Raw genomic sequence first — 24319 nt, forward strand, 5'->3', positions numbered from 1 at the left:
CACCATCATCATCATCATCTCCATCATGATCTTCATCACCACAATCATCACCATCATTCCCATGACCACCACCATCATCATCCTCTCCACCATGATCTTCATCACCATGATCATCCACATCATGCCCATGACTATGATCACCTTCATCATCATCATCATCACTTCCATTGTCATCATCACCACCATGATCATCTCCCACATTACTTCCATCACCATCATCCTTGTGACCACTATCATTGTCACCATCATGACCATCACCGTCATCATTCTCACTACATATAGTCACTATGACCATCATGATCATCACCCATCATCACCAGCATCCTCATCATAAAATCAGTGCCTTGCATGGTGCCTGTGTCATTCATAAATCAAGGTCACTGTTGTGATTCCATCTCCCTGGGGTTCCCCTAGGTCCCCACAAATGTCATTGATATCTTGTTTTTAATTAGATACTTTGGTTTTCATTTTTTGATTGGGAGCATTTTAAGCCCCTCAAATCCCATATAGGGTCACACATCTCCCCTCAGAGGCCTTTCTTCCTCCTCTGGGGTGGTGGTGGTTGGTGCAGGTGTGCTGGGGGGCCAGGCTCTCTCGGCCAGTCTCTTTACAACCTCACCCAGCTGCCCCAGACCCCGGGTGGCCTCCACCAGCTGAGTCAGCCCCAGTTCCAGAGCTTGGCGCTGCTGCTGGTCCTGCTTCAAGACCTGGGTCAGCCTCTGCAGCTGGCCACTCACATCCCTCACAGCAGCCACTAGCTCTACCAGGGCAGGCGGCTCACAGGCCATGACCTTTACAGGTGGTGCTGGAGTCACACATGGGCCAACGGGGTCTGGGTCCTGCCCAGGGGTTGGTCTTAGGGTGAAATGGTCAGGAGGAGGTTGATCCAAGGGGTGGACCATGGAAGACAGATGGAGGTCAGAGGTTCCTGTGGGGTCAGAGTCTGAGTGTGGGGTCTGGGTGGGTGGTGGAGTTGGTTTGGGGCTCTGGCTTCTTGGTGGTTGGAAATCCTCAGTGGACAGTGTGTCCATGCTTGGGCCTGGAGAAGACCTGGGGTGGCTGGACTCTGAGGCTGGAAAAGGCGCTAGGCTGGACATCTGAGAGAGATGAGCGACTCCCATGGAGGTCAACCAGGGGTGCAGGCTGGGCTTGACTGCTGGCGCTGGAGTGGGAGAGAACTCTGTTCCCAAGGAAGTTAGAATGGATTTGACAGTAACCACAGGGGTTGAGGTAGGGTCAGCAGTCATGGTGGGATGAGTAGAGGTGGTAGAATGAGGGGTCATGGTGGAGTCAGGGGTCGTGGCAGGGTAACTGGTTGTGATAGGGTGGGGGGTTGTAGGGGGTTGAGCAGTGGTAGAATGAGGGGGTGTGGTGGACTGAGGAGTCGTGGTGGGGTATGGGGTTGTGGTAGGGTGAAGGGTTGTGGTGGGGTGAGGGGTTGTGGTGGGGTGAGGGGTTGTGGTAAGGTAAAGGGGTGTGGTGGGTTGGGGGGGTGTGGTGGGTTGAGAGGGTGTGGTCGGTTGAGGGGGTGTAACAGGTTGAGGGGTGGTGGTAGGGTGAGGGGTTGTGGTGGAGTGAGGCGTGGCGGTGGACTGAGGTGTTGTAGTTGGGGGAAAGGTGGTAGTGGGTTGAGAGGTAGTGGAAGTAGAGGGGTGAGTGGTCAAGGCAGAGTGAGGGGTGGTAGTGGGGTAGGGGCTCTTGGAGGGGTCTGGGGATCTGGAATGATCTGGAACTGAGTTGGGGTATGGAGCTGTGTCCAAGTTTGGGATTGTGACAGATTCTGTAGTCAACTCTGAGGTAGAAAAAAGGTGGGTCACCACCTCTGGTGCAGAGGGGTCAGAGGTCAGCTCTTTGGGCAAGGTGGGTGGTGGGGTAGGTGAGAGATCAGACGGCGATGCTGCAATCACAGTGGCGTCAGGGGTAGACAAAGTGAGGCCAGGGGTTGTCAAGGTGAGGTCAGAGCTCGTCCAGGAGGCCAGGTCCGGGCTGGGTGGCAAAGTGTCAGGAGGGTCAGAGGTCACCTTCCGCGTTGAAGCTGCCTCAGGAATGAACCATGGCGCAGGGTTGGAGGTCACGGAGGTCACCGGTGAGCCCGGGGGCTCTGACGAAGCGGAGGGATCTGGGGAAGGGGCAGGGGGCACCGTCCGGGACGATGTGGGGCGCAGCAGCCTACGCTGGGGCCACAGTTTTCTCTCGGAACCTGGAGGAGTTGGAAAGACTGATGGCCCGAGGTCAGTCCGCCCCACCTACTCCCGCGGCCCGCCACGCCCCTCCAGGGAAGAGCTGACCAATGAGAAGGCGCAAGGCCTCGTGACGTCTTGGGTCACCGGCAGACTTCACCCACCCCCAGCGCCCCACCTCCCCACCTCCTGCAATGTCTCCAGGCGCCACCTGGCGTCCTCCACTGCGCATGAGGGACGCGACGGAGAGGGCTACCTCAGAAGGCAGGAGGCAGCGAAAATGTGGGGGGCAGCAAGACAGTGGGAGGACTGGAAGCTTGCAGGGAGATGCGAAAGTGTGGGGGATGTGGAGGCTTACCTGGGGATGCAGGAGGGGCCGCAGGGGTATTTGGGGGAGGGATGTGGGAAATGCCAGAAGGGGCAGAAGTGTGAGGGGGGATGCAGGGCGGTTCCAAAGCGCAATCTCAGTAATCAAGATTTTTATGTCAGTTTTAAGTAAAATTATCGCAAAAGATCCAAAGAAGAGACTCAGTTAAATTTTTGCCTTTAGTTAAATTTTTGATATTTAGCTCATTGTGAATGTTTTGCATTAATTTGTTATTTTAAAAATATAAAGGTATTATCTACCTTGATTGCTGAGTGTTTGGGCAGCCCCTTAAATTTAGGGCCTGAGTAGAGTGAGAAGCCTCGCCCTCTTTTCCTGGCCTAGCTTCCAGGTAAGAACGGATTGTATCCCTTTTTGCAGATGCAGGGAATCAGGCCTAAATGGTAGGTAACCTGCCATAGGTGGCACGGATACAGTTCACAAATTGCGGGGAAAAGATGCGAAGCAAGATCCTCTGCATTTAGAGTTTAGACCATTAAACATCACTTTCTCAGTGATGGAAATGATAACACGTGGCTACTGAGTACTTGAAGTGTAGCTAGTCTGCCCAAGAAAATGGTTTTGATTCATTTACACTTAAAATAGCCAGCTGTATTGGTAGCTACCATATTGAATGACACAGAGCTAGAGGATTCCAGTTTTCCTGTAGGATTTTTTTAGGTGCATCTTGTTCCTGCCTTGTGTTTACAACGTTGGAGAAGCAGTTAAGTAAAGGGCTTGGCCTCCAGCCAGGCTGCCTGGGCTTACACCCCGGCTCCATCGCTTCCTAACTAGGTGACTGTGGACAAGTCACAAAACTGTTCTGAATCTCGGTTTGTGGATGAGCTGTCATGAGGACTCAGGGAGCTCATGTGTATACAGAGCACTTAGCACAATGCCTAGCACGTAATAGACACTCTCATGACTATTAATACTGTCATAGGCCTTGATGTCTGTACCTCAATTTCTGTTTTCTGTGAAATGGGCATTAACACCTACATCATAGGGCTCATGTAGATGTTATGAGGGCTAGAATAATAATACCTGACATGCGGCATATTGTTATAAATGTTAGCTGGTTTTAGTTACTATTTCAAGAATCTCAGCTTGCTTAGGTACTGTAGGGGTTCAGATATCTAGAGTGGTATTGATTTTTAATTTTTCAGACCCACGGTGCAGAGAGCTAAGCTAATCATACTCCTGTGTACATTGTCACCAACAGTCCTGCAGGGTCTCCTCTTCCTTTTTCTCCTTTTTCCTCCCCGACCTCCATCCCTCTCACTTTCTCCCATAGCTACCTCCTTTAAGGTATTTGACATAGGTCCTTAAAGATATGTATGTTCTCACACAATATAGAATCCATGTAAGTGCGTATGTTAATACATTAAGTGTACACGTATTTTTGTGTTTGTGCTTTGAGTTTTTGTAAATCACATTCTGCTGGAGCTCTCACTCTGGTTCTGACTTCCTTCCTCCATATCATGTTGTTCGTACCTACCATGAACTGTGTGTGTTGCTGTGTGTGCAGCTAGTCATTCTTTTAGCTATTGCATGGATCCATTGTGTGCACCCATTGCATTTCTCGTTACCCACTGTGAGACACTTAACTTGCCTCCAACTCCCTGATACCACACCATTCCAAAGGACACCTTCATATATGTTTCCCTTATAAGCCTATTTAAGAATTTCTCTGGAATACATATCTAGGAGCAGGATTGTTGGGTCATAATGTGCAATCATATTTAATTTCACTAAAATTTTTTAAAGTTTTCTGTATTTAAGTAATCTCTACACCCAACGTGGGGCCTGAACCCACGATCCTGAGATTAAGAGTTGTGTGCTCTTCCGACTGAGCCAGGCAGGTGCCCCTAATTTCACTGAATTGTTTTTATCGAATCGCTGTATCCAGTGGGGATGTCTGTCTCCTTACGTCCTCACCCACACTTGATATTAGCTACCTTTCCATTTTTTTTCCAAGCTTGTCATCATTTTAATTTGAATTTCCTGATTTCTTTTGAGTGTGAATATTTCTACATAAACTTGTTGGCCATTTGGGCTTCCCCTTCTGTGAATCATCTGTTCATAACTCTTACCCATTTTCTTAGAGGGTTTCCTGTCATTTTCTTACTGATTTGTCAGAGTGAACTGCATAGTATAGGTTAGGGTTTCTCAAATCCGGGCACTGTTGACATTTGGAGCTGGGATCCTTTGTTGTGGGGGACTGTCCTGTGCAGAGTAGGATATGTAACAACATCCCTGGCCTCTACCCATTAGGTTCTAGTAGACTCCCTTCTTTTAGTTGTGACGATCCCAAACATATTCTGATATTGCCAATCATCCCCAGTTGGGACCACTGATGTAGATAATAACCCCTTGTTTCAGGGTGTATTTCTGTTGGGTCTGTGGGGTAAGAGTGGGGTCACCGCTGGGGAATGTGCAGTCCATCCCTGCCCCACAACAAAAACACCCTGGTCCCTCGCCACAGCTACATGCCTCACCTGTGTCTCCACGGATCCTTGGAGCTGGAGAGGGATGGTCTGGGTCCCGGGTGGTGCCAGTGGTAAGAGTGGTGGGTGTCCCTTTGGGCAGAGCCCCTCCTGAAGGTGTATCCCATGTCCGAAAAGACTCATAACCATCCTTGTCACCTTAAGAGATATAGGGAGAACTGAGTCTCACTTCTCTCGATTTTGACCCTCTGTTCATCCCGGAATTCAACTCAGGCCTCATCCTGTGTCACCTGGACCACCACCCCAATCTCCTCCCTGACCCCACAGCCACCCTGGTGACTCAGCTGAGATGCTTTCAACTACCAATAACAGAAACTGGGACTAAACTAGCTTATAAAATAAGAACAGTTATTACTTCGCTTTCCTGAAGTCCCTGCTCTTCCTCATTCTTTATTTTTTTTCCCAGGGGGAAAAAACCCTGTAATATATTTAGTAATGAACTACCAGGAATATTTCCATAATATTTTTCCTAGGTCTCTTACATAATCTCTACATGACAATTTTATATAACATAGAAATGTATAATATACAGCTGACCCTTGAACACTGTGGGTTTGAAATGTGTAGGTCCACTTATACGTGGATTTTTTCCATAAACACAGTACAGTACTGTAAATGCATTTTCTCTTCCTTATGATTTTAGTAACTTTTTTCTCTAGCTTACTAAAAATTCAGTGTAATACATATATACATACATATATATTATATACATACATACATACATACAAAATGTGTGTTGTTTATGTTATTGGTAAGGCTTCCAGTCAACAGTAGGCTATTAGTAGTTAAGTTTTAAGGGAGTCAAAAGTTACATGGAGATTTTCAACTGCGTGGGAGTCGGTGCCCCTAACCCCCATGTTGTTCAATGGTCAGCTGTGTAATATAAAAATATGCCATTTTATAAATGTAAAATATACCATTTTATATAGGGAGAATAGAAAGATTGAAATAAGTCTTCTAGCTTTTTTTTTAAAATTTTTTTTTTTTCAACGTTTATTTATTTTTGGGACAGAGAGAGACAGAGCATGAACGGGGGAAGGGCAGAGAGAGAGGGAGACACAGAATCGGAAACAGGCTCCAGGCTCTGAGCCATCCATCAGCCCAGAGCCCGACGCGGGGCTCGAACTCCCGGACCGCGAGATCGTGACCTGGCTGAAGTCGGACGCTTAACCGACTGCGCCACCCAGGCGCCCCAAGTCTTCTAGCTTTTAACAGTAGCTTTGTTGAGATATAATTCATATACCTTAAACTGTACAATTCAGTGGGTTTTAGTGTCTTCAAACTGTGCAACCATAAAGTCCACGTTCCTCATATCCCTTCGTTAACTGTCCCTGCCCACCTCTCCAGCACCTTCCACACGTTGCTGCTCACACTGGACCCCAAACCTTGAGGCGCTCAGAAGGATGGTGTCTGCCACCCTGGACATGTTTGTCCTGGTCGCCTTGAGCTCTGTGGCTAGCTGTCCCAGGTGCAGAAATTCCTGGCTTTGTCACCTAATACATACCATGCTAACAGAACAAGGGTCTTCATCCCGATGCCCAGCATTGCAGATACTATAGTCATGTCTCCCTGTTAACTGTTCTTAATTAAATACCTTCCCCATGCCTGATAAATACCTTAAGAGGATAGCTATGAAATCCTACCTGATGGTCATACTCATTAGGAATTTTAAAAAACATTAGCAGCACTATTAATTTAAAAATTAAAAATGGAAAAAAGAGTTTAGAGGGAAAAAAAAAACCCATTAGCTGTGAAGATTTCTTCTCAGGATGCTGGGTTTTAGGAGGGCTCCATTAAGAACACAAATGGAAGCTCTCTTCCTGTTAAAGTGTCAGTCCCCCAACTGCAAGCACACGCATTGGGTCTCTGTGTTCTTGAAATGTGCTCTAAGATATGGCCACCTGCTCATGATCCATTAGTGTGTGATCGATTTTTTTTTCATTGAAATATATGCATTTTTAATTGAAGAAGCAGCATGGCAGAGTTATAGCCCTCATGAGACCCAACCACATTCCTTCCCTGCATCAGGGGGAGCCGCTGCTCAAAGTCCAGCTTATCATTGCCAAACATGTCTTTCCAGCTTGGCTACAGAGGAAGTACTCCCTGACGCCATATTGTTTCTCCACACTTCCTACGATTAGTTTAAGACCATGCACACCCACGTATATCCCGTACATGTCCTTGGGAAGCTACTTCTCAGACGTGTCCCTTCCTAGCTGGGTGAACAAGCCACCAATTTCTCCACGACTCAATTTCCTCACCTGTAAAGTGGGTACCGTGGTGGCATCTACTGAATGGCATGTGATAAGCTTATTCTTGGAATTGAATCCATATATCTCTGGTTCCTTCTTTTTAACCTTTGGATAATGTTCTATTGTAGAAATACACATCTGTTGGTTCATCGACGCCCCTGTTCACAGAGGGCTAGGCTGTGGCCAATGTTCTGTGGTTACAAATACAACTGTAGTGAATTTATAACTGTGTCCCTGGGCTCATGAGTGAGAGCTCAACACCTAGTTGTACAATTGCTGTGTGAAAGGCAAATGCATCTCCCTAGTGTCAAACTGCTCTCCTACCCAGGAACAGAGTCTCATGCCCACCTTTATCCCACGTCCTTGGTGCTGTCAGACATATTAATTTTTGGCAATCTCATGGGGAGAGGGTGGGTGGAGAAGCTGCTGCCTCACTACAGATGACCAAACTGAAGCCCGGAGAGGGCAAGGGGCTTTCCCAAAGTCACACAGCTAAGGCGCAGTATTAGGTTTCAGACCCACACAGGTCTACCTGGTCCTAAATGGAGACCTCTTTCCCTCGGGGTGCAAATTTCCCGAGTCTTCACTCCTTCCCTGGTGAGCTTTTATTCAACCTTTAGGATTTTATTCAAAGCCCCCTCCCTTTTCCCCCTCAATGAAGTCATGCCTTGCTTTATGCTTCCTGGGTTCTTCGGAGCTAACTCTGTCATATGCTCCTTCCCTGTCTCTGTGGCTAGAGTGGCTAAGAGTGTAAATGATGGAGTATGAAGCCAAGCTCTGCCCTTTGCTGTACTGGCCTCTCTGCACCTCAGTTTCCTTATCTGTAAAACGGTGTTAAGGATAGCGCTCCTCTCATAAGGTTCCGTGGGGAGGAAGTGAATTAAACCATGTGACACATGTAGATGGTGCCTGGCACATGGAGAGCATTTGATGAATATTAGCTATTACTGTTTTTATTATCATCCAACCTCTACATTTAATCCTGCATTCGATCTTGGGTCCTCTCCCCTCTGCACGGCCTCATGCAGCCATAACATACGGCAACAGCCCAAATCCATGAGTCATCCCACCTTCCGAGCTGGGTGTGGGAGGTCCGCTAGGCACAGCTGTCCGTCTGCATAGCCTCATCCATCCCCACAGCTTCAAATTCCATCTGTCGACTTATAGCTTCAGCCCAGGCACACCTCAGAGCTCCAAAATTGCGTATCTAATGTGTCCACTTGAGTGTGTCCAATGCATCCCCAATGGATCTATATTCCCACTGTGGTCCTCTGCATCCACCCGCAGTGTCCCCAGATCCAGTGGAAGGTGGGTTCCCACCCCCTACCTTCCTCTTCTCACACCCTATCTGACCCATCACTCAAATACCTCAGCTCAAAACTCCCACAATACAGCTTACATACATCCACTTCTCCCTCGGTCTCCACCACCACCCCAGTCAAGACCACTGTCACCTCCCCATAGACCTCCGGGTCTCCCGCCATGCACTCTAGCTTCTCCATCCATTTCTCATCTGGCATCCTCAGTGACTGCTTTGAAAATACACCTGTGGGGGCGCCTGGGTGGCGCAGTCGGTTAAGCGTCCGACTTCAGCCAGGTCACGATCTCGCGGTCCGTGAGTTCGAGCCCCGCGTCAGGCTCTGGGCTGATGGCTCAGAGCCTGGAGCCTGTTTCCGATTCTGTGTCTCCCTCTCTCTCTGCCCCTCCCCCGTTCATGCTCTGTCTCTCTCTGTCCCAAAAATAAATAAATGTTGAAAAAAAATTAAAAAAAAAAAAAGAAAATACACATGTGATCACGTCCTTCCAAACTTAAAATTCTCCACCACTGCGTGCAGAACAAAACTCAAATTCTAGCCTCCTCTCCTATCACTCTCCCCCTGCCCGGCGCACTCTGCTCCAGCCATGCTGATGTCCTTGCCCTTCTCTTAAGGTCATCACTTACAGGGCACTTTCTCAGTAAGGAATATCTTGCCCATCCTACTCTAAATTGTAAATCTCAGCCTCCCTTTCCCTTGCTCATCACTGCTACGTTCCCAGGGGTTAATATTCGTGCCTGACACACAGTGGGCATTTAACAGAAAGTTAATGTCCGTGTCTCCAAATTCTGAGAAGCCTCAAGAAATGTTACGTCAGTGAACTAGGAAGTGAAAATCCAAGCTTTGTGAGCTTCAGCTAGACTTTGTCTAGCTTCGGCTGTATGCCGTCTCCAGACTCACACTGTGGTTTCTCATTCATTCATTCAACCAATCATTCGACAAACATTTAAGTTCCTGAGTCTCTACAACACAGATTCTGTGGTAGATAGAATAACGCTCCCCCAGAGATGTCCATGCCCTAATCCCCAGAACCTGTGAATATGTTACCTAATGTGGCAAAAGGGATACTGCAGAATGTGATTAAAGGTCCAGACCTTGAGATGAAGACATTGTCCTGCGTCAGTCCAAGGAGACCCAATCCAATTGGGACAACTCCTTAAAATCAGGACAGAAAAAGATGTGAAAGCAGTTCGGAGAGATGCAACATTGCTGGCTCTGAAGATGGAAGAAGGGGCCGAGAGCCAAGGAATGTGGGCGCCTCTAGAGGCTGGAAAAGGTACAGCAATGGATTCTCCCTAGAGCCTCCGGAAGGAACACATCCCTGCGGACACCTCGGTTTTAGGCCCTAGGAGACCCCTGTTGAACTTCTGACCTACAGAACTGCAAAATAAGTTTGTGTTGTTTTAAGCCACTAAATGTGTGGTTCTGTGTCAGGGTAGCAATACAAACGGACAGTTAAACACACGACAGAACTAAAAGTCCAGTGGAGATGACAATGGCCCAGACTGGCAGTGCAATTTTCTCAACGTCAGCTTTTTTGCTCCTCTGAGAAATCCTTTCCTCCTGGTGTCTGCTGCTGGGGATAATACCACTTCCTCTGTGAGGCTTTTCCCGATTGCTCTGCTAGAAAGAACGACTCCTTCCCCGGGATTGTCCATTTACGGTAAATAAATCTAACAACCAACGTTCTGTGGTTTTAAACTATTTCAAAATCATTTTGCTCGTTGGTTTGCGACCGGAGGTCACTTCGAGGTCACCTTGCAGTGAGGACAGGAATCCCCGTCTATGCTTGCTCCCACTCCCCAGGTGCCCTCACTGTGAAGACGGTACACGTGACTACCCCGAGCCTCCCCCTGCACAGTTCGCACTTACCGGTGCTCAAGCAATGCCTTCTCACCCCGCACCCCACCCCCTCCGAGGGAAGGGACTCCCCGCCCAGCGTGTGACCGTCTCCACCGCGAGGGGGCGCCACGGGACAGGCAGGGATCCCGCTCCGGGTTGCAGAGAACAAGAGCTCTAGAACCCTGGCCGCAATGCACCGAGGTGCAGCACCTCTAAAACTGGGCTGGACGGGCCCTGGCTCACAACTCGGGTCCCCCACCCTACAGCGCGGCGGCCCCTCGGCCTGCTCCTCCCCTCCCTCTCTCGCTCGCTCGCACCAGAAGCCCCGCCTCGCAGACAGGCGACCGCTCTAGAAGCCCCCGACGCGCCTCACCCGGCTTTTATTACCGCGGGCGGGGGCTGGCCGGCCAATCAGGAGGCGCAGAGCGCCTGTGACGTCACACGGCGTGAGCCCGCCGGAGCCGGGCTCTCTCGCCAAGGGCCGCGGAGTGCGCGTGCGTGCTGCGCGCCACAAAAAGGCGGGAAAGGGGGCGAGGGGAGGGGCGGTCCTGAGGGGACGAGTCTCGCAGAAGAGGGGCAGAGGAGCGCGGGGGGACAGGCAGAAGTGGGGCCTTCAGGACATGGGAGGGCACACGGAGAAGCAGAGGGCGAGAGCAGCCCGAGGCGCAGCGGGTGCGGCAGGCTGGACTGGGCGGCAAAGGTGGGGCTGGGGCAGGAGGAGACAGCCGTGAGGAGAAGGCGAAGAAGCCACCGTGCGAGGCAAGGAGCACGAGGGTGACAGGGAGCGCGGGGGGGGGGGGGGTCAGATGGGGAAAGTAGTGACCCGGCCTGAGAAACAGCGGAACCCGAAGAGGAGGCGGAGGCGTAGAGTGTGGAAAACAGGAAGGCTGGGAACGCGCACTGGATGCGAGCACGCGAGAGCCACGGGGAGCAGGAGGCGGACACGCGGAGACGGAGGGGCGGCGGGGATGGGAGAGCGGGGAGGGCCGAGAGGATGGAGGGGCGCGTGCACGCGCACGCACGCGGGCCGAGGAGAAACTCGCGAGAGCACCAACACGCACGCGGGGGCGGGCCACAGAGATGCCTGGGAGCGCACTCACCCACAGGGACGCGGGCCACAGAGAAACCCGCGACGGCACGCTACGCGCAGGGACGTGGGCCGCGCCAACGCTCACGAGTGCACGCGCCCACACGTACGCGCACGCGCAGGGACGTGGGCCGCGCAGACGCCCACGAAAGCACGCGCACGCACGTACACGCAAGCGCGAGGGCGCTGGCCCGGGAGGGAGGCGCTGTGAAGCCGGAGAGAGCCGGGCTGAGGCCCACGCCCCCAGGTGTGGCCACAGAGGTGGAAAGGACAGTTGCTGCTGCAGTGAGAGGGGCCGCGGGCCGAGCTGTGGGGCTGAAGACCGCCCCACTGGCCAAAGGGAGGGGAACCCTCCATTCGGGGCTCCTCACCCCGCCACTGAACCACTCCCTGACCCAGACCAGAGCATGAGGGGAGGACCAAGTGGAGGGTGCTGGGGAGATGACAACGCGGTGACCTGGGCCAGCTGGGGCTGTCGGGGTAGAAGGGCCCAGGCTCAGGTGTCACTGCTGGTTGGCTGGTTTGCGGGAGGACCGTGGGCTCAGACCCTGCGAAGTCTGGTCTGATTCTCGGAGACACACGGTGCCTGGGGTGGGAATGGGGTGGGGGGGGGGGTCTCCTCTTCAAGCCTCTCCACGAAGAGTTCCAGAGGGGACGTTTTAGGGGCCCTAGGGCCACGGAAAACTTGCCTGGGGAGGCGCGCACAGGTCGATGATGGCCCCCTCCGCACCCTGGCCGTGCCCCTCACCTGTGTGTGGAAGACGCCTTGTTGCTGGGGAGGGTCCCCCTGGGCTTTTGGTGGTGCCCCAGGAGAGCATGTGTCCAGGCACCCCTGCAGCGGTGGTCCCCTTGGCCAGGTCCTCTCCCGAGGTGGGATCCCAGGTCCAGGGGGGATAATCATCCTCATCGGCGTAGCCTTGGGAGAAAGTGGGGCATGGATTGAGCCCTGCCCTGTCTCCAAGGTCCTTGCTGCAGCTCCAAACTACCCTTCCAGAATCTCCTGCAGTGACTCTGGGTCCCCCACCCCATCCCCAGTACCAGTGCAGGTGAGCCCCACGTCTTCCTCGTGGTCACAGTTGTGCTGGCCCCATGCCCCAGCAGGGCAGTCACTCAGCGAGGCCTCGATTCCCTTGCAGCCCACGTCATCCAGCCAGATGGGGCCCGTCCCGGGGCCGTAGTGGGTTTTGCCCACTCGGGCCCGGACCCTTCCACAGCCCAGCTCCCAGCAGGCCACGGTACTGTCCCGCAGGTCCCAGCTGTCATCGCACACTGTCCCCCAGCGCCCAGCATGCCACACTTCCAGCCGGCCAGCACACCGGTTGGGCCCATCAGCCAGACGCACGCGGAACGGGCCTGCCGGTAGAAGGCCCCAAGTCAGGAGGGGTCAAGAGGGGCCAGCCTCACCTCTTGTGTTCCCTCCACTCACCTGATCCCCGAGTGGTGCTCCCAGTGGGGGAGGGGGCTGGGTCTCTGGGTGACTCTGGAGAACCCTGTGCTGGGATCTCAGCTGATGACTCCTTGGGGGTCAGAGGGATTCGCGTTGCGGTGGCCTCAGAGGTCACCTCTCGGGGGCCTTGAGTGGTTGACGTTGCCACGGCCTTAGAGGTCCGTTCTCGGGGGGCCCGGGGAGTCCGTGTTGCAGTGGTATGTGAGGTCATCCCATGGGGGGCCCCAGTGGTCAGCTTTGCAGTAGACTCTGAAACTGGTCTGTGGGAGGCCTCAGTGGTCAGGGTTGTGGTGGTCCGTGAGGTCAGTTCAAGGGGCCTCTGGGTGCCCAGGACCCTGGAATGTTTAGTGGTTGGCATCACGGGGGGCTGAGTGGTCGGTCGCTTTGCATTTTTGGTCACCCACTTCTTAGTACTCTTGGGCATTTTCCCTGGGGCCTTGGTGGTGGTTTTCTCAGGAACGCTGGGGGTCAGCCTCGCAGAGGGCTTGGTGGCCAGCTCCCCGGGGAGCCAAGCGTCCGGATCTCTACCCAGGCCAGGGATCCAGCTCCAACTGAAGGGGTCTGAGATAGAGTCCAGGCCAGGGGTCTCTGGAAGGTGCGAGGAGAGGACAGGGAAGATGGCGGACACCATAATGACAAGATTATCTGTCTACACCTCCCCTCTCTGCAATCACCAAGTTCCCATTAATCCCTTCATTATTCATTCACTCATTCACGTGACAAACATTTGTTGAGCATCTTCTGCGATCCAGGCACTGTGCCAGACCCTGGGGATACTGTGGCCAGCCAAATCTGACCCCACCCCCTGCCTCCTTGTCTCGTACAGTGATGTGACTGGCCCTCTGTGCCCTTCTCACATCCAACCTGTCGTCCTCCTCTCTCTGGCCACGCATGGCCTCACTTCCTGTGACTTCTCACTGTCCACCTCTCACCAGTCACCAGGGTGGAACCAGATCTGGTTTTCACTCCCCAGCTGAAAACCCTGCCGTGGCTCCCACGGCCTCCAGAGGAGAGGGAAAGGGCGTAGGTGCAGGGGCTCCATCGCTACGACTGCCACTGTTCTCTCATCTCTCGGATTAGCACTGTGTGCAGGAAGATGTTCACTGTGCCCAGAGGAAGGTTGGGCCCTTTGCCCCCCGGCTCCTGGGGCGACCAGAGAATCGGTACCCACGTTGTGCCGTGGACAGGTGATAGGTGGGCAGGCACAGCTTGTAACCGAGCTCCTATACAAACCCTGCGCACCGAGTCTGGGGAGCGTCCCTGCCCGGCAGTACTCCATATGTGCTGTCACATGTCGCATGACTCCCCTGGGAGAGGGTGGCTGGAAGCTCCATGAAGGTCTCTCCTGAACCTGCCCCCTGTGCTGCCTCCCTCGGCTGGCTTTTAAGACAGCTTTTCTGACTTTTGTGAGTCCTTCTAGGAAATTATGGAACCTGAGGTTGGTCTTGGGGACCTCCCAAATGGTAACATGTCACACAGGTTTGCAGTGATCTGTTGGTACATCTTTGCGTCAGTGAGCTGCGAGCTTCCCAAAGGCCGGGACTGTGTTCTTTGCATCCGGAGGCCCCAGCACCTGGCTCAGTGCCTGGCACTCGATAAATGTTGGAAGCGAACGGCGAACACGAAGCCTGATTTTACTGCAGCTGGCCCTCACTCTGGCTTCTGTGCATCTCCCAGTGGCCCTGTCTTCACTTCCTTTCATCTTGGGGAGCGTTTTTGGGAATGGGAGGAGGAGAAAGAATCCCAACTCTGCCACTTCGTTGCCGTGTGACCTTGTGCAAGTTACTTAACCTCTCTGTGCCTCAGCCTCATCGTGTAAATCAAGCATAGCATCCACTAACTTGGACCTATTGTGAGGTCACATGTGTGAAAACACCCAGCCCAGGGCCCGGGCTTAGGAGACGGGCATTCAGTAGATGCTAGTGCAGATGGTAGTTCCCATTCCCTCCTCCGGGAAGCCCTCCAGGAACTAGTGGGTGGCTAGGGCCTCCTTACCAGTGCAGGTGACTCCAACATCTTCATTGTGAGCACAGTTGTGTTTCCCCCAGGGCGCAGCGGGGCAGTCAGAGAGCGAAGCCTCGGTCCCCAAGCACCCCACGTCGTCCAGCCAGATGGGGCCGGCCCCCCAGCCAAAGCGGCCAGCGGCAGGGTCCGGCTGCCGAGCTCCGCCACAGCCCAGCTCGCGGCAGACCACCGCAGCGTCCCGTAGGTCCCAGCTGTCGTCACACACCGTCCCCCAGCGCCCTGCGTGCCACACCTCCAGCCGGCCCGAACACCTGCTGGGCCCTGCCACCAGGCGCAGTTGGGGGGAGCCTAGGATGCAAGAGACCCAAAGGATGGGAGTCAGGAAGCCGTCCATCTCTCTCTGTCCCTCCACCTGCCTTCCATCCAGCCTCATATTAGTCTTCCGCTGTGCCACCGTCCGCCTTAGGCACAGGGATGGGGTCGGGCACAGTCTTGGTTCCTCAAAAAGTTAAACATAGAATTACTATCCCACTCCCCAGGATATGCCCCAGATAAAGGAAAATGGCTATTCACACAAACGTTCACAGCGGCACTGTTCTTGAAAACAGCCCAAACGTCCGTCACTAGATGAAGGGACAGCAAAATGAGGTATGTATACACACAGAATGGAATATGATTCCACCTTGAAAAGGAAGGGAACTCGGGGGCACCTGGGGGGCTCAGTCGGTTAAGCTTCCAACTTCGGCTCAGGTCATGATCTCACTGCTCATGAGCTCGTTGAGCCCCATGTCAGGCTCTGTGCTGACAGTTCCGAGCCTGGAGGCTGCTTCGGATTCTGTCTCCGTTTCTCTGTCCCTCCCTCATTCGCGCGCTCTCTCTCTCAAACATAAAATAAGACAAAACTTTTTTAAAAGGAAGGGAATTCAGACACGTGTCACAACACGGATGAAGCTGGAGGGCATTCGCACAAATACTATGAGGTCCCCAGAGGAGTCCAATTCATAGAGACAGAAAGTAGAAGCCAGGGGCTGGGGGACTAAGGAGTCCGTGTTTAATGGGTTGGGGCGTCTGTCTGGATGACGAAAAGGTTCTATAGCTGGATGCTGGTGGCTGTACGACCTTACGAATGTATTTGATGCCGCTGAACTGTACACTTACCAGCGACTGAAATGGTCAATTTTATATTATGTATATATTGTACCATAATAAAAAAAGAATATGGGCCCTGGAACAAATTGCTTTCATTGGAGTCCTGACTTCCCCATATATTTTTTTTAATCTTTATAATGTTTATTTGAGACAGAGAGAGACAGAGCATGAACGGGGGAGGGTCAGAGAGAAGGAGACACAGAATCTGAAACAGGCTCCAGGCTCTGAGCTGTCAGCACAGAGCCCGACGTGGGGCTCGAACTCACCGACGGCGAGATCATGACCTGAGCCGAAGTCGGACGCTCAACCGACTGAGCCACCCAGGCGCCCCTCCCATATTTTTTTAATCACAGGGTTTCATGAGTGACACAGAGACCAAACAGCACCCAGGGCCCGCGTGGCTGGGAGCGTCACCTGGCCTAGACACGTAGAGTACTTGGAACAGCCTCGCACACACAAGCCAGCGAGTGCTGAGTGAATGCTCGTAGTTGTTGTCATTCAGCAAAAGGGGAAAGAGGCGTCCCGTAGGAGAACCAATTTTCCCCTCTCTGCGGCCTTTCCCACCCTCGAGGAGACAGCTGCACCAACCCTGCCTTCTTATTTTCTGTATTTCTCCTGCTGTGACGTCGGGCCTTGCTGACCCGGACAGACTGTCCCTCGGAGGGTTGGCTGATTCCTAGAGACGCCACCGGAGCGTGCCTTGTCTGTGCAGGCCAGCCCATCTGGGGCCCACCCCCCCCCCACCCCCCGCCTCCACGCGGCTCTCACGCTCTGGGCCACCGGCCACCTGCCCTCAGCCCCCCAGGGCCGGGTGCCCCACAACCAGGGGCAGCCCCTCCGCCCCACGGCTCCCTGAAGTGATTCCAGCGAGCCGGTCCTGACCCTGCCCACCTGGCCTTGCCCGATCCTTCCCACAGAAACCACAGTCACGGCTCCTGCTGGCCTTTGCCCCTCGCTCCCTCTGTCTGCTGACCGCCCCTGGGGCTTCCCTGGGTGACCCCTGCCCGGGGGTGGGAGAGAAACCCACTATCTTTCCAATGACGGTCCCGTCTTGATCGGCTGGCTGCACCGCCCCCAAACACTGCTAACACCAGTGTTTAAAAAATGACAACTACTGGGGCACCTGGGTGGCTCATTTGGTTAAGTGTCTGGCTCTTGATTTTGGCTCAGGCCGTGATCTCATGCTTAGTGGGATTGAGCCCTGCGTGGGGCTCTGTGCTGACAGCTCGGAGCCTGGAGCCTGCTTGGGATTCTTTCTCTCCTCTCTCTGCCCCTCCCCCACTAGCTTTCTCTCTCAAAAGAAGTAAACATTTAAAAAATCAAACCGAGGGGCGCCTGGGTGGCTCAGTCGGTTAGGTGTCCGACTTCGGCTCAGGTCACGATCTTGCGGTCCGTGAGTTCGAGCCCCCGTCGGGCTCTGTGCTGACTGCTCAGAGCCTGGAGGCTGTTTCACATTCTGTGTCTCCCTCTCTCTCTGACCCTCCCCCGTTCATGCTCTCTCTCTCTCTCTCTCTCAAAAATAAATAAACCTTTAAATAAAATAAAATAAAATAAAATAAAATAAAATAAAATAAAATAAAAAATCAAAACGAGGGGCGCCTGGGTGACTCAGTCAGTTAAGCCTCCGACTCTCAGCTCAGGTCACGATCCCACGGTTTGGGGGTTCGAGCCCTGCATCAGCCTCTGCGTCAACAGCTGGGAGCCTGCTTGGGACACTTGTGCTCTCTTTCTCACTCTCTCTCTGCCTCTCCCCTGCTCATGCTCACTCTCTCTCAAAATAAATACACATTTTTAAAAAATGAAAATGACAACTATCGTTGAGCGGGTCCCTTCAGCGTTTGTGAGGAGACAACCTCCAAACACTCAGGATGGTGACAGCAGAGTATTCAAGCAAGCAGAGACCCTTCTGGGTGTGGGGCTCTGTTTTCTCCTCCACCCCTGATGAGAGGGTCTCTGAGCAGGGAGAAAGGGTGCGGAGGGGGTGGGGGGCACCAAGGGGGAGGAGGCAGAAGGGAAGACCCCGCTTCCTTGGGGAGCATTCCAGACTCACCGGCTTCGGGTCCAGGCTCCCGCGGGGCAGTGGGGGAGGCAGGCGGAGGGGAGGCGCCTGCGGTCCGCGAGGCCTGGCTCGCCGTGGGGGGAGGGGGCCCGGACGCCACGTCGCGGGATGCAGAGTGGTTGCCGTCCGCTGCCGCCGGGGCCGTGGGAGGGACATATCCAAGAGGCATCCCTGGGGCGGAGGGACAGTGATCACCACGTGCCGCCCTCCAGCCCAGGACCGCCATTGCAGGACGAGGTTGCACGGATGGGGACAAGATGGGGCGAGGCGGCAGTCAGGACGGAAGGAGAGAGGGGCCCGTGGGGTGTTCGCTATGAGACCACGCGAGCCCCCCCCCCCCAAGCTTTCCGCACTTCTACTGGTGGCTCTACCATACCCCCGGCCAGGCGGTCCCTGCTGTCCTCCTCACCGTCACACACGGCCCCGGCGTCCTCCCGGTGGTGACAGTCATGCTGGCCCCAGGGCCGTGCTGGGCACAATCGCAAGGCCGTCTCGTTACCCCGACACCGAAGGTCATCCAGGAGGATGGGGCCAGCCCCCTCCCCAAAGAAGGCGCCTCCGGGGGCGGCCAGCGCGCCGCCACAGCCCAGCTCGCGGCAGGCCACGGAGGCGTCCCGCAGGTCCCAGGCGTCGTCACACACGGTCCCCCAGCGCCCACCGTGCCACACCTCCAGGCGGCCGGCACAGCCGTGGGGGCCATCGGCCAGACGCAGCCGGGGGGCTGGGCCTGGATGTGGGGAGACGGGGAGAACAGAGAGACGGGACACTGTGACGGGTGAGCAGGTGTAAGCCCCACGTGCAGGAAACCAGGACAGACACGCGGCGGGTGCCGAGCCATCCGTTGTCCGGGGCGCGGTGACGCTGCACAGCAGGCACTCCAACTTCAGTTTGCCGGTGAGGAAAAGGCTCCAGGATGGGAAATCTCTCGCCAAGAGTCCGGCTGTGACCTACCCGCAGTGCCCCTGCCTCCCCGGGGGCAGGCCCTGGTGACATTGGCCCTGATCCCCTCCATCCACCGCCCTGGCCTGGCCCCCCGCTCCCCGGCCGCCTGCCTCAGTCCTGTAAAGCAGGGCTTCTCAAGCTCGGCACCGAGGACATCGGGGGACAGGTCATTCCTTGCCGTGGGCCGTCCTGCCACTGTAGGATGTCCAGCGGCCTCCCGGGGCTCCAGTCCCCAGATGAGAGTAGCATCTACAGAGTGACTGCTGGACTTCGCCCAATGTCCTCTGAGGAGTGGGGGATGGGAAAACCACCCCCCAGCCACCGCTGAGAACCACCTGCTACATAGGAACCTCTTCTGGTTTCAGGGTACATTTCTGTTAGGTCTTTCTGGGGTGAGGCCTGGGTCCATTGGGGAGCATGGATTCCATCTTTCCACCCCACCCCGAGACGGGCTGGGGGGCAAATCACCCCCAGTCAGTGTTCTAGAGACACGAACCAACCAGAGGGGTCAGACACGCCTGTACTTGCATCTGCTCCTAGGAAACGAGGGGCTCCCCTGTGGGGCCCCCCAGGAATGAAAGGTGTGGTGGGGCACCAAGCTTCCCCAGGCGCCTCATGGGGTTCACTTCTCCCCAGCAACTTAGCCCTCCCTGGAGTCTTAACTTATCTCCCTTCCTCCCCCTCCCTGCCCTCTCCCTCCCTCCTCCCTTCCCACCCCCCACCCTCCCCCCCCCCCGTCTCCCTCCTCCTTTCCCTGCCCTCCCTCCTCCCTGCCCTCCCCCTGGGACATGGAGGGGGAGGGAATGGAGAGGAGTAGGAGGGAAGAGAGAGAGGGAGGAGGGAGGGGAGGGAAGGGAGAGGGGGAGGAAGGAGAGGAAGGAGGGAGGGGGAGGGTAGAGAGTGGGGAGGAGGGAGAAGGGAGGGGAAGGAGGGAAGAGAGAGGGGAAGGAGGGAGGAAAGGGAGGGGGAGGAGGGAAGAGGGGAGGGAGTGAGGAAGAGGTAGGAGGAGGAGGGCAGGGAGGGGAGGGAAGGGAAGGGAGGAGGGAGGGGGAGGGCAGGGAGGAGGGAGGGGAGGGCAGGGAGGAGGGAGTGCAGGGAAGGGAGGAGGGAGGGGGAGGGCAGGGAGGAGGGAGGGGAGGGCAGGGAAGGGAGGAGGGAGGGGGAGGGAAGGGAGGAGGGAGGGGGAGGGCAGGGAGGAGGGAGGGGAGGGCAGGGAAGGGAGGAGGGAGGGGGAGGGCAGGGGGAGGGGAAGGAAGGGAGGAGGGAGGGGAAGGAAGGGAGGAAGGAGTGAAGGGCAGGGAGGAAGGAGTGAAGGGCAGGGAGGAAGGGGTGAAGGGCAGGGAGGAGGGGGGAAGGGCAAGGAGGAGGGAGGGCAGGGCAGGGAGGAGGAGGGGGAGGGCAGGGAGGAGGGAGGGGGAGGGCAGGGGGAGGGGAAGGAAGGGAGGAGGGAGGGGAGGGCAGGGAGGAGCGAGGGGAGGACAGGGAGGAGGGAGGGAACGGAAGGAAGGAGGGAGGGCAGGGCAGGGAGGGTGGAGGGGAGGGCAGGGAGGAGGGAGGGGGAAGGAAGGGAGGAGGGAGAGGAGGGAAGGGGCAGGGGGAAGGAGAGAGTCGAGGAGAGCTCTATCAAGCAGGTGCGGGCACCGCAGCCTGTGAGTAGGGGCAGATGAGGGGGGGCAAGCAGCAGCTTCAGGTAAGCGTCCGGAAGGCGGGGGACATACCCGTGCAGACCAACCCCGCATCCTCGCTGTGGTCACAGTTGCTCCGACCCCAGGGGCTTCGGGGACAGTCCCGCAGAGCCTGCTCTCCGCCTCCACACCCCACGTCATCCATCCACACGGGCCCTGAGCCCGGGCCGAATCTGGCGCCTCCGGGGGCGGCCAGCGCGCCCCCGCAGCCCAGCTCGCGGCAGGCCACGGCGGCGTCCCGCAGGTCCCAGCCGTCATCGCACACGGTCCCCCAGCGCCCGCCGTGCCACACCTCCAGCCGACCGGAGCACCCGTGGGGGCCCGAGACAAGGCGCAGCCGCTCTGGGGGGGGGGGGCGGGGAAGGAGGGAGTGCTGAGTCTTGTTGGGGGGGGGGCAGCTTGGGAAAAGCAGATTCAAACAGCCCTGGTTTTCCATCCGGGGCAACCGAGGCCCAGAGGGGGCGGTGGCCTGAGATGCACCTGCCAGCCAGGCCGTGAAGAGGGGTGCCAGGATCTGAGCGGGGTGGGGTGCCTGGGTCTCCTGATCAGGTGGGCGGGGGGGGGGGCGGGGGAAGACAGGGTGCTGGGCCTCGCTGGATCCCGAGGGGCGTAGTGGCGCTGGGGGCCTGCCAGTTACAGGTGAAGAGGAGGGCACCCAGGGGTTGCTGGGCTGGTCCAGATGTGTGGAGGGGCCTTACCGTGTCGGGGGGCTCCGGCCGTCAGCTGAGGGGCCCTGGTGGATTTGGCCTGCTTGGGTGGCCGGGGACCCTTCTTCCTGGAGCTGTTCTGTGGGGTCCCGGCAGGGCGGGGTGCTGGGAGAGACAGCGGGGAGACCTCAGCTGGGAGCCGCTCACCTTCCCGCCCGGGGCGGGGGGGGGGGGGGGGGGGGGGGACCAGGCCACGCTGCCCGACAGCCCCAGGAGGTGCAGGAGGATGTGCAGGGGGCTGTGACGGGGGCCCTGCGGGGGACGCGGCCGCTGCCTCCATCTGTCCCCTGGGGGGCGCTAGTGGAAGACCACTCTCCCTCACAGTGGGAAGCAGGGAGAGAGCGTGGCCAGGGTGGGCTCACCGTGTGTCCCTGGAGGCTCCTCCGAGCCAGGGCTCAGCTCCCCAGACAGCCCCGGCCAGGGGTCCCCCTCCAGGATCGAAGGTGGATCGTCCCCGTCCCTGGAGTTGGCCACACGCTGACCTGAGGACAGCACAGAAGCTGTGGCCGGGGCGCCCCCCCACCCTCGCCCCAGACAGGCAGGCCCGGGTGGGGGAACAGGCGGCAGTGAGCTGGGAGTCCTGGAGGGGGTGTCTGGGGCTGGGGGTGCCTGGACTTCTGGGTCGCGTCTGTGGGAGCGCCCCCGAAGGAGGATCAAGGGCCCCTCACCTGCGCAGACTACGCCCGCGTCCTCCTCATGGGAGCAAATGTGGGCCTTCCAGCCGCGATGGGGGCAGAGCCCCAGCTGGCCCTCACTGCCCCGGCAGGCCAGCTCGCTCAGCCACACGGGCCCCGCGCCCTCCCCAAAGAAGGCGCCTCCGGGGGCGGCCAGTGCGCCCCCGCAGCCCAGCTCGCGGCAGGCCACGGCGGCGTCCCGCAGGTCCCAGCCATCGTCGCACACGGTCCCCCAGCGCCCGCCGTGCCACACCTCCAGGCGGCCGGCACAGCCGTGGGGGCCGTCGGCCAGACGCAGCCTCTCTGGGGGGACAGAGGAAAGGCTGTGACAGTTGGGGGGGCGGGGCCCAGGAAAGGCGGGGTGGGGGGCTGTCTGTCCTGCAGGGTGTGGTGTGAGGCCGGCAGCCCAGCTCCTGGGTTCCCAGGAGAACAGTGGCCCCCACAGGAAGTGGGAGGCTGGTCAGCGGTGGTTCTGGGGGGAAGAAGTGCCCGAGGTCATGAGCCCACGCAGGGCAGCCAGGTTTGCAGTGGAGGGTGAGGCTGGGCAGGGGTGGGTTGCAACTGTGCAAGGTCAGGCAGCCGTGCTCAGGGCCACTTACCAACAGCCTGGATCCCCATCAGAGCTGCTGGAAGGGGGGTGGAGGGGTAGGGTAGAGTGAGGGCAGGCCCGAAGGGGTGCTTTCTCCAGTGCAGACCCCTCTCTTAAATACCCCAACGCACGTGCACACACACACACACACACACACACACACACACACACACAGAATGTGCACACCTCTGAACCAAAAACCCCACTACTGTGAGGCAGGACTCTGGGTAGAGGGCTGGGCAAGACTCAGGTCCCTGAGACAGGCGGGGTCCCACATGCCTCAGGTCAGGGCTGGGAGCCAGGCTTTGTGCTCCCCCCAGGGGCCTGGCTAAGGTCAAATGGTGGGTGACCCCCACCCCCCAGGGTCAGGGCCGGTGGGGGAGGAGGGTAGGTCCCTGGGGTCCTAAGAGGGTAGGGCTGGCTGTGCAGAAGGCTGGGTCCCTCGGGGGATCAGGCAAGGAGGACCAGATGTCCCTTATCCCAAGCACCAGAGACAGGGTCCCGGAAGTCTGAGTCGTTCAAGTGGATGAGCTCAGGGGTCAGAGGTCCCTGAGTCCCCAAGGAGAAGGGGTCACTCACCGATAAGGCAGGCCAAGACCCTCATGTTTGCAGACTCCAAGGCAGGGACGGGGTGAAAGGGGACGCAAGCCGGAGAGGGGAGGAGGCTGCGGCCACCGGAGGGAGGGAAGGAGGGAGGGCGGGAGCGAGGGGAGCGCCTGCCAGAGGCGCCCTGGACCGGGGAGGAGCAGGCAGGGGCTGGACGCTTTGCCAGAAGGAAGAGAGGCTGCCTGCCGAGGCTGCAGCGGCAGCAGGGGACAGGAGTGGGGGGAGGGAGGGGGCTGGCCGGCAGCTGAGGCCTGGCGAGGAGGAGGGTGGCGGCGGCGGCGGGGAGCGAGGGTGTCCTACTGCAAACTCCCACTGGGAGCCAGAGACTCCAGGCCAGGCGCCCCGCTGTGCTTAGAGATGCTCAGGAAAGGGACGTGATGGGGGGGAGGGGGCACGCACCAGCACCCACCCATCTGCTCCTCTCTTGTTCAGCAGGGAACACGGGGAGACCAGGAGGGAGCGGACTGGGCGTGGATTCAAACTAGCAGCTGGGCTTGGGGACCCGGTACATCTGGGGCTCATGGTTCAGCAGCAAGAAGGCTTGCAGCCAGACACCAGGAAGGACTTCCTGATTGGAAAAGGAGACAGAAACCCCTGTCTGTCCCCCCTGATGGGGTTCAAAGCAAACTCTTTGATCCCCTGTGAGCTGTGGTTGAACTCCAGGGAGCTGGGGGTGGGGGCGGGCCGAAGGACTAGGGGTCCAGTCTTGGCTGAGGGAGGGGGCCACCACACACACACACACACACACACACACACACACACACACACACTTGCTCCCCCGCCCCCCACTCTCTCTGCACCAGGCAGCTGTGAGGCGGAAAAAATTCGGTAATGGGGAGCGTGAGTCAGAGGCTGGCAGGGAGTGGGGCTGCCGTGAGCTCATCGCCGCCCCTTCTCCCCGTCCAGCACCCCCAGCAACAATTAATGTCAACTCAGGGAAAAGCAGAA

The 24319-nt window shown here is 56.9% G+C and overlaps 1 protein-coding gene across 4 annotated transcripts; it reads right to left on the reverse strand.

Annotated features, from left to right (window-relative positions):
- Positions 1-389: 389 nt before the first annotated feature.
- Positions 390-24261, reverse strand: SSC5D (scavenger receptor cysteine rich family member with 5 domains). 4 transcript variants are annotated; one of them, XM_043598259.1, is made up of 14 exons: positions 23345-24261; positions 22776-22799; positions 22171-22479; positions 21865-21984; positions 21494-21607; positions 20829-21137; positions 18578-18895; positions 18160-18339; positions 14991-15308; positions 12975-13583; positions 12587-12901; positions 12297-12464; positions 5043-5189; positions 390-2200 (listed from the first exon to the last, which is right to left on the reverse strand). In XM_043598259.1, the coding sequence occupies exons 1-14, from the start codon at positions 23367-23369 to the stop codon at positions 513-515; spliced, it is 4644 nt and encodes a 1547-aa protein (XP_043454194.1). In that variant the 5' UTR covers positions 23370-24261; the 3' UTR covers positions 390-512. The 4 variants fall into 4 exon arrangements, with proteins under 4 accessions (XP_043454194.1, XP_043454193.1, XP_043454196.1 ...); XM_043598258.1 differs by having other exon boundaries at positions 22776-22802; XM_043598261.1 differs by lacking the exon at positions 12587-12901.
- Positions 24262-24319: the final 58 nt, after the last annotated feature.

The sequence above is a fragment of the Prionailurus bengalensis genome, chromosome E2, assembly GCF_016509475.1.
Source record: "Prionailurus bengalensis isolate Pbe53 chromosome E2, Fcat_Pben_1.1_paternal_pri, whole genome shotgun sequence".
In the NCBI taxonomy this organism is placed as follows: Eukaryota; Metazoa; Chordata; class Mammalia; order Carnivora; family Felidae; genus Prionailurus; species Prionailurus bengalensis.